Source organism: Lipotes vexillifer, unplaced genomic scaffold, assembly GCF_000442215.2.
Source record: "Lipotes vexillifer unplaced genomic scaffold, Lipotes_vexillifer_v1.1 scaffold23, whole genome shotgun sequence".
NCBI lineage: Eukaryota > Metazoa > Chordata > Mammalia > Artiodactyla > Lipotidae > Lipotes > Lipotes vexillifer.
In genome coordinates this window covers 2,737,813-2,752,932 of record NW_006796283.1, presented here as the reverse complement: position 1 = coordinate 2,752,932, position 15,120 = coordinate 2,737,813, and the positions used below count along the sequence as shown (strand labels likewise).

At 49.5% G+C, this 15,120-nt stretch overlaps 1 protein-coding gene across 4 annotated transcripts in view; it reads right to left on the bottom strand.

The window, feature by feature from the left end:
- Nucleotides 1–15,120, bottom strand: part of BANP (BTG3 associated nuclear protein) — a 75,319-nt gene that overhangs the window by 53,579 nt on the left and 6,620 nt on the right. For all 4 annotated transcript variants that reach the window (XM_007468430.1, XM_007468431.1, XM_007468432.1 and 1 more), the window contains exon 3: nucleotides 14,054–14,253. In XM_007468430.1, the coding sequence (XP_007468492.1) occupies nucleotides 14,054–14,253 (200 nt within the window). The remainder of the gene's footprint in view (nucleotides 1–14,053; nucleotides 14,254–15,120) is intronic.

Here is a 15,120-nt window from a genome sequence, read left to right as displayed (position 1 = left end):
CCTGTCCACCTGCCACACAGCCTGTGCACGTGCTTGGCTGCCTCCACGGCCGTGTGAGCCAATTCCGAGTGGGAAGCCCCTTAGAGTGGGTGCTGGCTGTCCCCATACACACCCCTCCCACTGGTTCTGCTTCTCTGGGAATCCTGTGTAAGCTGCAGCGTGACACCGAGGGCGGGAAAGCGACACTGGGACCCTGCTGGCACCAACCCCGGGCCTCGTTCAGATCGCACCAGTCTCCACGTGCACCTGTCGTGCTGCCTCCCAGCCACGCCCACCCTCCCTCCCCGGCGCAACCGCTAACCTGCTCCCCGTCTACCGCTCGGACACTTGGAGGATGTCACAGAGGTGGGAGCACGGGGCGTGTGACCTCTGAGACGCCTCTGCTGACACCTCCCAGGCGGCCAGGCCCAAGCATGTGCCTTAGGGGCACACCCGCATGTTTAACCTTTCACCCAGACAGGGGCCTTCGGGGTGTTTGCAGGTTTGGTTATTACAAACAAAGCGGCCATGGCCATTCATGTGGAGGTTCTGTGTGACCACGAGTTTCCATTTCTCTGGGATAAGTGCCCAAGAACGTGCTTGCTGGGCCACACGGTGAGGACATTTTCACGGCGAGAAATCCTTCTGATCTGTTTCTAGAGCTGCTGCCCCGTCTTACACGCCTACCAGCAGCGGCGCGAGGCCCGGGGTCTCCGCGTCCCGCTGGCATCTGGAGGGGTCCCTGTTGTGTCTAGCTGTCTCCTATCCTTGTTTCCCTGCTGGCTAACGCTGCTGAGCTCCTTTTCACGTGCTTACTCACCATCCACCTCTCCTCTCTGGTAAAATAGCTGTTTCTGTTTTCTGCCGACTTTCGAATTGGATTGTTTTGACTTTTCACTGTTGAGTTTTGAGAGGTTTTTATTCTAGACATTCCACTAGTCTTTTATCAGATATGTGGTTTGCAAACAGTTTCTCCTGGTCAGTAGGTTGTCTTTTCAGCTCCTAACAGGTCTTTCAAGGAGCGTAATAAGTTTTTAATCTCGATTGAGTCCACTTTCTCTTTTATTTTTCATGGATAGCGCTTTTGGTGTGACGTCTCAGAAGCCTCTGCCTAGCCCCAGGTCCCAAAGGTTTTCTCCTGTGTTTTCATCCCAAAGTTTTACAGTCTTATATTTTATGTTGCAATCTGTGATCCATTTTAAATCAATTGCTGTTCAAGGTGTGAGGTTTCCACCGAGGTTCATTTCTTTCCTTTTGCCTGTGGAAACTACCCCCGCACCATTTGTTCAAAAAGCTGTCCTTCCTCCATCAAACTGCTTTTGCACCTTTGTCAAAATCTAGCCGGCATATTTGTGTGGGTCTATTTCTGGGCTCTCTATTCAGTTCCACTGATCAATTTATCTATTCCTCTGTCATTCTGGTTTTTAAAACTTTATGTGCTTGCTCATTTTATTCTTTCACAGTCTTAAACCATTATCTATACCTTTACTTAGAACTGTATGTCAGTTTTCAAAGTTCCTGTTAAGTAAAAACTTAACCAAAAGGGAAAAGGGAAATTCCTAGACCCACAGACCATCCTGACTGTTTTAATTCTAAGATGAGGCTGACGTGCAAGCTGAACATTCTTGCCTAATTCTAAGATTATGCTAGTTACACACAAGCTGAATACTCTTGCCTAAGCACATTATCATTCAGAAGTAAAGCACGCCCTACAGCTTGTGACCTGTGACCACGTGCCGAGGGCTGCCCGCCCTGGCGGACAGTGACTGTGAGCGCAGGGCCCCCACCACCTCCGCGGGGCAGTCACGCGGGGGCTGCCCCCCTCAGGCAGGACTGCCCCAGGGGCCCGTGTGAAACAAAGCCTCAAAGGTGGAATGGGCATTGTGGTGCCTTCCCCACACAGATAGCCAACAGCCCGTCCAAGATCACACAGCTACTCAGTGGCAAAGGCGGGTTTGAGCCCAAAGTCCTCAAGTGGCAGAGCCAACGTTCTTTACCAAAGTCAGTGAAGCCGGACCTGCACCCCACGACTCCCTGAGCATCAGAATCTCCTGGGGAAGCGAGGGCCCGCCCTGGAGAGCCTGGACTTCTCTTTTTTTAACAATTCCCCCAGGTGATTCTGATGGGTGCCCCTGGTTTAAAACAACACCAAGCACAAAATCCCCGCCCACTGTTCCCAGTAGCACCAGCTTCCCCCAGAGGCCACCCGGTCCAGCCCACTGTGCGATGTGACCTTCCATCTGCTTTGTTCAGTGATGCATCCCGGCTGCCTAGATGAACACCCAGGACACCGGCAAGCCTGTGTGTTCAAGGAGCAGCCTCAGATCTGAGGGGCAACCTCGGGCTCACTCGGCTGGTCCATACTGTGAAAAAAAAGAACAGAGCAGGCGCCCATAGACGCGAGGCCCAGAGCACAGCCCAGGATGCCGTCTACACTCAGGGCAACCTGCGTCCTGAGGGCTGACTGGGTGCGCCCAGCAGGCACCACGAGGCTGGCTGATGTCGGACACTCGGTGAATGATGAGTGTTAGCATTAGTGATTTCCCAACCTCCTGGGAATCAAGGAATACTAAGCACTCACACGCGTCATCCCCTCACAGCAGCCCTCGCTTACGATTTTTATTCTCCTTTTACTGATGAAGAAACTAATGCTTAGAAAGGGTAGAATCTGCCCAAGGTCTCATCACGTACAGGTGACGGAGCCTGGATTCACAGCCAAGAATCTCTCATGCCCTTCGCCACTTGTTGGTGGAGAACAACAGGAATGATCCTATCTCAACTACTGCTGCCACTTACCCTTCAGTGTTGGGGATGTTAATGGTTTTACTTTGATGGATTTAAAACCAAATATCTTCAGCTTTCAGAGCTGTCCTGGGAAACATTTTCCAAGTTCTCTTACAAAGTGGCCTTCAACTTCCCCTGAGTTTCAGAAAACTGCTTTGTGGGTAGGTCAGAACGCCCTGTGCTGCTGTCCTAAAGCACCGACTCTTCTGCCCCTTGCTCATCAGTCCCACCACGTGACCATAGTTTGAATGGACACGGAGCCTGCCATCAGTGAACAAGCGGCCATGGACGTGGCTCAGGGCAGGCAGGGGCAGGTTGGGCATGGGGTTAAACCCCACCAGCACTCCTTAGGCTCCCTGGTGGAACGGGGTCCCTCGGGAAAAATCAGGTCTGTCCAAGCAGCACGGTCACCCCTTATTTCCAGTTTCCAAGGAGCAGGAAGAACGTCCACAAGCGCTGACTGTGAGTTCTCTGAGCAAAAGCTCATCCGGGAGAGGAGACCAGCTGCCACCCGCAGCAACGCGCCGTGGACACCAGATGCTCTAGGGCTGGGGCCGGGCTGGCGCGTCCCGAGCGTCCACAAGTGGGCGTTCACACAGGTTGGGGGCACTGCCGTCTTAGGAGAAACCTCTAACCTTCCCAAGACAAGCCTAGATAACTTAAAATGCCCAAAGGCGACGCTGCGCGGCGGGGGAGCCGGGCCACGGTGCCTGCACCAACTCCCAGCCGGCAAAGCCAGCCTCCAGTGTGACCTGCGACCGCAACGGCGCACAGCAGCACGGTTCACTCAGAGCTGCTGCCTGCAGCCTGTGGTGAAAGGGACGCTCGCGCACTGAGGTGTGGGCGCCACCCTGCCTCACACCTGAGTCAGCTTGACTTTGCGGCCTAGAGGACACTCACGGTACATCTGTTTTAACTGTTAAAGAAAAGGCCACAGTGATCGGAAGCAGAGAGTGTCCACGCGAAAATAACATGAAATGCCTCCCTCCCCGGGAGGCCAGGGCTGCTCCTCCTTCCACGATAAGCCTCCCTTCCCAGGTGCCAAGGCCACGCCGACTGTGTACGCATGCTGGTCTGTCCCGTGGGAACCCTGAAAGAGTGTGTGTGTCCCTGACCTGTCTGATGTTCCCTGTTCTGACGAGATATAAAACTGTGCTGAAAACCCTGCTTCTCTGGAGGGTGTGCTATAGTCCTTAGTTTCTCTCACGTAAAACTCTTCTCTGTTCATATTATAGATAATTGATTATTTTCGTCAACACGTGAGTGAGGCAGTCAAGTTGGGCATTATTTCTGCTCACACAATCATGCCCAATTTTGTTTTCTGTGCTGGGGGAGGAGTTCCAGCCGAATATTAAAAAGTGTGTGGGGCTTCCCTGGTGGTGCAGTGGTTAAGAATCCGCCTGCCAATGCAGGGGACATGGGTTCGAGCCCTGGTCCAGGAAGATCCCACATGCCGTGGAGCAACTAAGCCCATGTGCCACAACTACTGAAGCCCGCACAGCACAACTACTGAGCCCACGTGCCCGGACTACTGAGCCTGCGAGCCACAACTACTGAGCCCACGTGCCACAACTACTGAAGCCTGCACACCTAGAGCCCGTGTTCCGCAACGAGAGAAGCCACCGCAATGAGAAGCCTGCACACCGCAATTAAGAGGAGACCCCGCTTGCCACAACTAGAGAAAGTCCATGTGCAGCAATGAAGACATGACGCAGCCAAAAATGAATAAATAAAATAAAACTTAAACAATAAATAAATACAAAAATAAGAATAAAAAGTGTGTGAAAAAGTGTTTGCCTCCCTCTCTCCTACCATTGAGCCTCACTACGGTATATCTGCTGACACTGATCCTTCTGCAATTCAAAATTGTCACTCATCCAGCTCAGTTTGGGAAATGTGTATAATATTAATTTTCTGAGTTTTGTGTAACCCTCTACTGACAGAAGCGAGCTCACAAGAATCCCGAGTAATCCTCTTTTCTGCTTATGAGAATATGCCAGCAGGAGGGTAAGGCACATATCCTTGGCTTTCCAGTTATAGTCCTGCCTCACATACAAGAACCGGGGTCCTAATAAAATACGAAATTGTGTCCCACCTATTGTACTTACAAAAAGAAAACTGTTTACTTTTTTTACCGGGGTCCTAGAGTTTCAGTAAGAGCAAAAAAAGAGGGGTCGGGGGGACACTCTTCAGTTAAACAATAAAACCAGATGCCCCGAGGTCCTCACACCTGAGAGGCAGGTAGGCTGGGGTCCACCATGACCCCCTGCCCCCTTTCATAGGTGCACCTGTTCTGGGAGATGCTGCACAGCCAGGCTCCATTTCCAGGTGCCTTCCACGCAAAGGTAGCCCCGGGACAAGTGCTCACGCATCCCAGAGGCCTTAGGGAGTAGGATGGAGGGCATGGGGTCTCAGATCCCTGCGGGGAGAGCAGTGGGGGGACCAGAAATGCCACTCGGCACCAAGAACATAAGCAGGAGGCACAAGTCTCAGGGGTCCTGGGCTGTGGCAGTTCACATAAACCAGCCAACACCCAAGCGTCTAAACAGTCACTAACATTTGTCTTAAAGGGTGTATTTCTCTAGCTTGCAGGTTAAAGATGAAAAAGTCATAAAAACCAGGATCCAAAAAAATACTCTTAGGGATAAGAATAAATTAGCATTGAAACTTTGTTTCCAGTATCAAAGGGGATGAGCAAAATACAATGTAAAACCAACTCCCCCAAAATAACCAACTGCACCAGAGAAATGGGGTAACTTGCTGCCATGAACGTCAAACCCCAACCCAACCCACCCCCACCCCACACAAGCCACAGCGCCCAGGACAGGACTCTGCAGGTGCGAAGCCACAGCCCCGAGGCAGCAGAAGAGCTGTGCGTCCCTTCTCCTTCCCGAGGAGCTGCAGAGACGCTGCTCACAGAAAGGCAGGCCTGGGAGTGGGGGACACCCCGGGCAGCCAGACCCTGGCACCCACAGCTCCGTCCCCAACGAAAGGACAGAGGACGCCTCTAGGACTAGGCAAGGGACGTCTTGCACAGCCCGGAAGGAAGCGCTCAAACCAAACAAAAGACCCACAAGGGGGAGGGGGGCGTCAAAGGCCACCGGAGCCACCTGCGAGCACTCCCGACAGCCAAAGCTGGGACAGTGTAAGGCCAGTGCCCGAGGGGGCAGATGCTCCCTGGGACGTAGAGCGCGACTTCTGCTCCCTGCGCGCGGCTGCGCAGGGGCCGGGGAGGACAGCGCCGGCACAGAGGCCAGGCCTGCCGCTGGTCAGCCCCGTGACCCGCCTCCACACCACACAGACAGGCCACGGCGTGCTGCACCCCAGCAGAGGCAGTGGGAGGCCTTCACCTCTGCGACCGTCCTCCCCAAGCCACCAGGGGCACCCCACGAGACACCTGACCAGCATCCCAAAAAGCCATACAGACAAGGGGCTGAGTAAGTGCCACAGGCCAGGAGCCCGAGGAGACTCAGCAACTGAATGTCACGTGGACCTACAGTGAAGACAGAATATTATACAAATAAACTCCAGAGTTTCAACAAACAGGAAACCTCCTGAGGGACACAAATCAAACAATACCGCCTCAAGAAGTTCCACTTTATTAAAGTTCTGTATTTATTAAGGAGATTGAATTCATAATTAAAACCTAGGCCAGATGTCTTCATTGGCAAACTCTACCAGACAGTTAAGGAAGAAATGAAACTAATCCTATAGAAACACTTTCAGAAAACAGACGATGGGGCTTCCCTGATGGCACAGTGGTTAAGTGGCCAATGCAGGGGACACGGGTTCGAGCCCTGGTCCTGGAAGATCCCACATGCCTCAGAGCAACTAAGCCTGTGTGCCACAACTACTGAGCCTGCACTCTAGAGCCTGCGAGCCACAACTACTGAGCCCACATGCCACAACTACTAAAGCCCACGCGCCTAGAGCCCATGCTCCGCAACGAGAGAAGCCACCGCAATAAGAAGCCCGTGCACCACAATGAAGGGTAGTCCCCGCTCGCCGCAACAAGAGAAAGCCCGCACGCAGCAACAAAGACCCAACGCAACCAAAAATAAATAAATTAATAAATTAATTACTTCTTTTAAAAAAAACGGACAATGAGCTCACCTTCTGAGGCAAGCATTATCCTGATAACAAAACAGATAAAGACACGTCAAGAAAGAAAACTACAGACTAATACAATCCATGAACAGAGATGCAAAAATCCTCAACCAGATATTAGCCATCACTCCGAACACATAAAAAGGGTACTACCCTATGATCAAGTCAGGCTTATTATGACAGAAATGCAAGGCTGCTTTAGTATCCAAAATCAATCAGTATAATTCACCGTAGCAACAGAATCAAGAAGGAAAACCAAATGTCATCTCAAGTAGGTACCTAAAAAGCATGTAAAAATTCAATGCCTGCTCAGGACAAAAACTCTCACAAAATAAGGAATCTAAGGGAAATTCTTCAGCCGGATAAAGAGCAGCTATGAAAAATGTGCAGCTAACATCACACTGCATGATGAAAGGCTGGATGCTTTCACTCAAAGACCAGAAATAAGGTAAAAATATTTTTTAAAAAGTATACACTGAAATGGAGATCCCAGCCAGTGCAGCAAAGTAAGAAAAGGTACAGAACTTTGACAGGAAGTAAAACTTTTTTAAAACCCTACTGAAAAGCTACTGAAACAAGTGAATTTAGAAATAATTCAGGATAAAGGCCAGCAGAGAAAAGTCTACTGTATTTCTACATACTACCAATGAACACGCAGAAGTTAACATTTAAAGCACAATACCATGTATTAGAGCATCTAAAAGTATGAAGTGCTTAGAGATAAATTTAACAAATGCATGTAAGAGCTTTGCAGTGAAAACTATACGACACTGCTGAGAGGGGTTGAAGATCTACGAGTATGGAGAGGTGTACCCTGTGCATGGATCAGAAGACTCCATGGTGTTAGGATGGCAGTTCTCTCCAAATTGTCTTCAGATCCAACACAACCCCAATCATGAGGCATGAGTTATCCTAAAACTAGAGAAGCACTCCAAACTACGAGAATGCGCACGATCTATTAAAACTGTTGACTATATCTGCTGTGGTTATTAGACTGTATCTCTAGCCTGTAGTCATGAGGTTAACAATCCCCTAAATTGTATGTATGTAAACTGTATGTTTTCTTTGATCAGTAGCCCTGACATGTACAGGGTATCAGGATTAGGCCACCAGAAGTGTGGAGCTGTGAAAGGTAACCAACACCAGTCAGGAAAAGAAGTCATATGTACACAAAATTAAATGGAAATCACAAAATTCAAAATTCGATAAGGAAAGGATGAAACAAATCCCTCAGGGCTAAAACCAAACCATTTCTTCACAATTCAAACAACCCTATCTTGTCACAGTCCAAAGCCTATGAAATGCTGTACTTTCGACCTTAAACTCTGAATGATATGACTACCCAGAGACGCTAGGGCTGCACTGCCAGAACCGAGACGCCCAGAAGGAGGCCCCTCTCTACCCAGGAGCCATGAGGACTCAAAAAACCAGAAAAGCCTTTCCATAAACATCCATCAACATTTTAATTTTTTTAAAAAGACCCTCTGGGAAATAAAACAAAGAATCAGCAATCAGCATATTAAAGGGAATTTAAATAATTTAATAATTTAAATAACTTTTTGATCAAATAGTTCAATTCTCTGTGGGTGAATAACCAGCTTAGAGGAAAAGAAAGAAGAAAACTTTCCCCTTACATGTAAACTTTCATCTTACATGACACATCTCTCTGAAAGAAAAACTTTAAAAGAAATCACTTTTTTTTTTTTTTTTTCAGTTTTGAGTATTAAAAGAAGACTCTCGGGACTTCCCTGGTGGTCCAGTGGGTAAGACTCTGCGCTCCCAATGTAGGGGGCCCGGGTTCGATCCCTGGTCAGGGAACTAGATCCCACATGCACGCCACAACTAAGAGTCCACGTGCCGCAACTAAGAATCCACACGCCACAATGAAGAAGCCCGCATGCCACAACTAAGAAGCCCACAGGCTGCAACTAAGAGCCCTCGTGCCGCAACTAAAAGATCCCACATGCCTCAATGAAGACCCGTGTGCTGCAACTAAGACCCGGCACAGCTGAAATAAATAAATAAATATTAAGGGGGGGAGAAAAAGAAGCCTCTGATTCATTACAATTGTTTTAAAATTATAGGAACACACTAAAGCTTTAAAAGAAATGTTTAAGCTTTTAAAGCTAAAAATTTGTTATATGTCAATAATATCTCAATAAATAAACCATTTGCACCTTAAAAAATAAAGAAAAGAGGGGCTTCCCTGGTGGTGCAGTGGTTAAGAATCTGCCTTCCAATGTAGGGGATGTGGGTTTGATCCCTGGTTGGGGAACTAAGATCCCACATGGCGCAGGGCAACTGCTAAGTTGGCATGCTCTAGAGCCCATGCGCCACAACTAGAGAGCCCATGCACCACAACTACTGAGCCCACGCGCTCTGGAGCCCATGTGCCAAAACTAGAGAGACGCCCGCACACCACAATGAAGAGCCCGCATGCCACAATTAAGACCAGAAAAATAAATATTTACATATATATATATATATATATATATATATATATAAAACGAAAAAAAGAATAAAAATCAATTGTTTTAAAAGAAACAGAAGCATTTTTCTAGTTAATCAGTATGTTCAGTTCATGAAAACAAACAAACCTGAACCAGCTGGCTTTGAGTCACTCTCAGTAAGTCTGGCTCCACAGGACACCGATGGGCAGCAGGGACAGGTCTCTGGGTCCCCACACTGCACATGGGCACTCACACTGGCCTCCCAGAGGGCATCTACCAGGACAGCAACCCAGGTGGGCCTGCACCCCAGGCTCAGCTCGGTCCTACCTACTGCCCATCCTTCAAGTGGCTGTGCCTGGCCTCAAAGCTCAGAAAATGGGGTTTTACATTAATCCATATAAACGTCCCCATCCACACACTTGATCCCATCACGCCACACAATTCAATGGAGGCCGTTCCTGAAATGCTCACGGGGGCATGTAAAGGGTGAGCTGCCACGTACTGAGTTGTGCAGCTCGTCAAAGAAAGCTTCGGTGCCTGCCCCTTCCAATGCCAGCGCGACACAGCTTTATGGTTGAAACCTCACATCACTACACCTAGGATCACAATGAGGCAAAATCCCAATTTATGGCACACTTACGAGGAGGAAAAAAAGCACTCACCTAAAAGAAGTCAAGTCCATTTTTCTTTTTCCCAAGTAGAACACCATTGCTGAATGAAACCCCATCCAAGTAAACTTACAAACATGTTTATTACAATGATTAAGCTTTAGCATCAAAGAAAACTGTTTTCTTTCTTTCTTTCTCTTCTTTTTTCTTGAATTTATTTAAAGGATCTCATTCAGGCATAGAATCTGAAAAATCTGGATCCAAAATGCCAAATAGGGTTGGCAGCAGTCCGCTGCCTTCTGTGCTCTGGGAATTCAAGAGAATAAATAAATAATTCTCAGAGCTGATAGCAAAGTCTAGTCCAGGCCAGTTTTAATTAGAAATAACCCACAGGCGAGTGGATTTCGGTGCATCCCACAGCTGCTGGGCTGCTCTGGGCCAGGTGCGGCCTCTCCGAGTGGAGGGGCCAGTGACACTGCAGTGGACAACTCCTCACCCACCATCCAGAGGCCTCGTCACAGCCGACAAGCCCCTCAGGGTCATCCTCATTTGTCCTGGGAGATGACAGACTTCCCAACAACACTCACAGCCAGTGCCAAGTGGCCTAAGGAATCTTAAGTTATTTTTTAGAGCACATGATCCGGATGTAAAGTAATCTGGGGTTTATATGCTTCTAACTGTTATTTTAAGCATCTGCGGTACAAGCACTTGCAGTAGTACTTTATTGCTCGGAACGTTACCCAACTTCTCACTGTTTTTCGGAGGCTTCCTTTTCTGTGCTCTACTACCCACACTTAAGACACACGTTTCTCATTGACTTATGTGCTTATAAATTAGTCATTTTCTAATTTAAATATACACTTTTTCATTGATACACTAGGGTTGAACTCTTGACCTTTACTTCTCCCCAAATTTTCTTGTTAACAGCTTTCAATTACTGGCAATTTTTATTTCTCATTTTTAGAACATTCATGGAGGGAAATGCCAGATTTAGTACCTTCTTTGAAAATCATTCATAAACAACCTATTCTAAACTATATCTAAGAAACAAAGGAGTGACCTTTCCTTCTATTAATCTAACATTAACTTGTATAAGTAATGGTTTTATTAACGACAGTAATAAATCTGCTGCCAACATACAATAGTGTATTCTATAATGGGTTGACTTTATGTCACAATACAATCCTTTAAAACCAGAAAAGCTAACTGAGTTGGATTAACTAGATTATACACCTGAGTCTGTATTAGAAAACTTTACTCTGACTTCACCACTTGTCAATGCACACAGAGGTCTCTCCACGATGACAGCTTCTCCCCAGCGGAGTGAAGCGCTCTGGGGTTCCTGAACGGGAGAGTCGCTAACACGCCCCACAAGCCCCGCCGTCACCGGAATGCTGGAGAGAGAAGGGGCCTCCCTGCACTCTGGAAGTGCCTTCCCCCAAGCAGCCATCAGCGCCATAGTCAGACGGGACGTGGCCCACGAGTCAGGCCGCGCTCAGCAGCAGGCCGGGCGTGGCCATGGCGGGTCCGTCACTGGCCCGCAGGAGAGGCCAGGGCTGGTGGCCCCTGCAGACCTGCCCTTCTCCCCCATCCTCCTTCTGAAGACGGGCAGACTGGAAACAGCACAACTCTGTGACTCAGCCCGGTCACCCCATGGTATCAAACGAGGACAACCTGCCCACCGAGGCCTGTCCTCCCCCCTGGACCTGACATCCAGGGAAGCCCCAAACGAGCGGCCTCGGGGTCCAAGCACAGCTGCAGTGCCACCTGCAGCCCCAAGGACTCGTCCTCGTCCGCTCGACCTCACGGAACGGCCACAAACCACCGACGGTGCAGTATGAGCGGCACATCCCTGGGTCCTGAAGACGACCTCTTCCCAACACAGGTGACAAAGTGACACGCCACCAGGAGAGCCATCCTTACTCAGGGCAGGAAGCCTGTCTCACTCTCACCTCATCTCTCAGAGCAACAGTCCTCGAGGGCGGGGCCCAGGGGCGCACTTGGTTATACCTGAGACCCCACGGGTTTAGTGGGCAGAGCCAAGGAGGCTGACAGCCTTCAAGGCATGAGACAACCTCCCCAACAAAAGCCTTTCCCACACAAATCCCACATGTCCCATTCATGGGAGCAAACAACATGCTCCTAACTCTCTGAGCCCAGAATCTTACTCCATTTCTACACTCATACACAAAGTATTTTTGGACAGTTTCAATGTAAGGTGAATTTTCCCGGAATTTCACTATTGTTTGAGTCTAGAAAAAACTACACTTTGCTTTATGTGAAACTTCATCAAGAACTGCTCATTTTGAAATATTCCACCACCAACTGGTATCTGAGTCCCAGGATGACAGCCCTCCCGACTGCCAGCTCTGACATGGGAGGTTTGGTCCTATTCACTAACTCCTTATGTAGTTCCCCCAGCCTTTTCCACATCAAAATATATGTTATTTTATTATACATGACCATCCTTTTATTTCTCCTTACATTATAATTAAGACATTACATTAGTTTTTTAATTATATTTTCTAAACATTGCATTTTAGGATATGAGGGCATTACAAAAAACTTATTCTTTAAAAAAGGCACTGGCTGGGACTTCCCTGGTGGCGCAGTGGTTAATACTCTGCGCTCCCAACACAGGGGGCCCGGGTTCGATCCCTGGTCAGGGAACTAGATCCCACATGCATGCCACAACTAAGAGTTTGCATGCCACAACTAAGGAGCCCGCCTGCTGCAACTAAGATCCAGCACAACCAAATAAATAAATAAATAAATAAATGGACAACCAGCTTCTTTAAAAAAAAAAAAAGGTACTGGTCCTGGTAGGTCTGAGGCTCACTGCCTGCAGAGCAGACAAGCTCCACAAATGTTCACTGGGAGAAAAGATACGGCTGACCCGTCAGGACAAGGTATAAACACAGAGTGAATCACCACGGACCAAAAGGCCTTCCCTTTGGGGACAGAGATCCCTGGGGTCCCCCACCCCGGTTGGAGAGCAGCTTTCGGGGCCACGCAGGTCTCCAACACCCCAGGACACTTCTGAGAGTCAAAGGAGGCCCACACTGCAGGCGTCATCCACGGCTGTCCCAGGCAGACCAGGACAGGCAGCCACACTGACAGGAGGCACATACTTGAGCACCCTCCTCAATCCCACGTGCCCCAGGGCACATGCAGGCGGACCTGCAGACACGGCAGCAGCCTGGCCGTGGCTCCCCCTGCTCTGAGCCCCACCGCCCTCCTCTGCAGACACACAGGAGAGAGGCAGCAGTTGGCCCAGAGAGCCGCGACAAGACCCTCGGTAAAAGCCCCGAGCTCTCGTCAAGCGCAAAGACAAGTGTTGCCACCGTCACAGTGAGACTTCCTCGTAGCCTGCCGTGGGCAAGGATAAAAACACCAGTGGAACTGATGGAAGGAGCCGCCCACGACCTGAGCTTCTGCTCATCTCAGCAGAGTCCCTGACGGTGCCCTGGACCAAGGACAGGCAAACAGGTCAGAGACAGAAACACCTTTCCCATCGGCCCACACTCTCCAGAAGCTTTGATTCAAACGGCACCTGAACTATTACACGTCACTACAGTTAGGCTCTAGATAGAAAAACAAAATACAGGCACAATAAAAACTACAGACACGAATGGAAAGTTTGATATACTCAAGTGAAATGTATAAAAAGCTACCTATGGGGCTTCCCTGGTGGCGCAGTGGTTGAGAGTCCGCCTGCCGATGCAGGGGACACGGGTTCGTGTCCCGGTCCGGGAGGAGCCCACATGCTGCAGAGCGGCTGGGCCCGTGAGCCATGGCCGCTGAGCCTGTGCGTCCGGAGCCTGTGCTCCACAACGGGAGAGGCCTGTGTACCCGAAAAAAAAAAAAAAAAAAGCTACCTATGAAGAAAAAAGTCTCTCAAGACTAGCCAGATGGAACAGAAAAGAAAGAGAAGAAACGAACGTACAGCTTCAAAGCTCCAGTTGGCCAGTTCCAAAGTAGAGATGCACCAGCCTGGCTTATGTCAAAAAGAAACTGTAGGGACGACCCCAGCCGTCCCGCAGAGGCCCCGTGTTTCTTTCCAGTCTGACTATGATCCCGCCCTGAAAGCACCAAGGGGCACGGGCCCGGGGAGGAGGTTCTTACCATCGTACTTTGTTGCAGGTCTGGGTGGCGCCGAGAGGAGAGCCCGCCACCATGGGCACCTGGATGGGGCTGTGCTGCTTGTTGGTGACCAGATCCAGTTTCTCTTCCAGTGATTTACATGTGGCCTCCAGAGCCTGCAGCTTGGCTTCAATGCTATCCAATCGCAAGCAGATTGTCTGGTTAATGGAATACAGGAATGACTGCAAGTGAAAAAAAGGAAAGCTTCAGGAAGGGCATCCTGAACCCCAAGGAGATAATTCCAAGGAACATCAAACAGCTATTTCCCAGACTCAGATGTATCTATTCCCACAGAACAATCCCCGCACTTCAGCTCTTCAGTTATAAGCCAGAAGCATTTCACTAAACAAGCTCGGCCTTGTGCACTCACAATGTGACAACTTAATCGGGCTCTTACTTCTCTGTGTAGTTGTGATTCTTAGTTACACTTAAGTCCGTATAACACAAGATTTAAGTGGACGTTACGACGCAAGTTTCTATTAATCAGTAAACTTACACATAAAACTGGTCAAATTCTACAATGAAAACATTACATCCAACATCAAAACGGCCCGGAAACCCGCCTGCTCGCGTTATGTTCCCCCGAGCCCCACCCCCAAGGTGAAATGTGACAATGACTCTCCCGCGCGTGGGAGCAGCACGCCTGCCACCTAGTGGTCACAGAAAGAGCAGCCTCGCCTTCCACTGCTGCCACCCAAGTCTCGCCGACCACAGGGACGTGTGTGGCTCCAAAGCAAGGAACGGCTCAGACAAACACCAGACAGGAAGCTCGCCCCCTCCCACGGCAGCCGCTCCTGCCCTGAGTCGGCAGGGGCACAGAGGGAAGCAGGCTGCTCCCCCCGCTGGCCTCACCAGCTGATACTGGGACACGGGCGCCAGCCAGAAGCAAGCCCCTGGAGCATCCAACCGCCCAGCTCAGCAGTGTGGGAGGGGGGCAGGGGAGGCAGCAGCTGAAAATAGTGAAGAGTTCGAATTTTACCTTTTCTCTCTCCTTTTCTGCCCTTGACTTCAAAGGGAAAAATGCCCAGAGTGCCAGTCACATCAGCAGG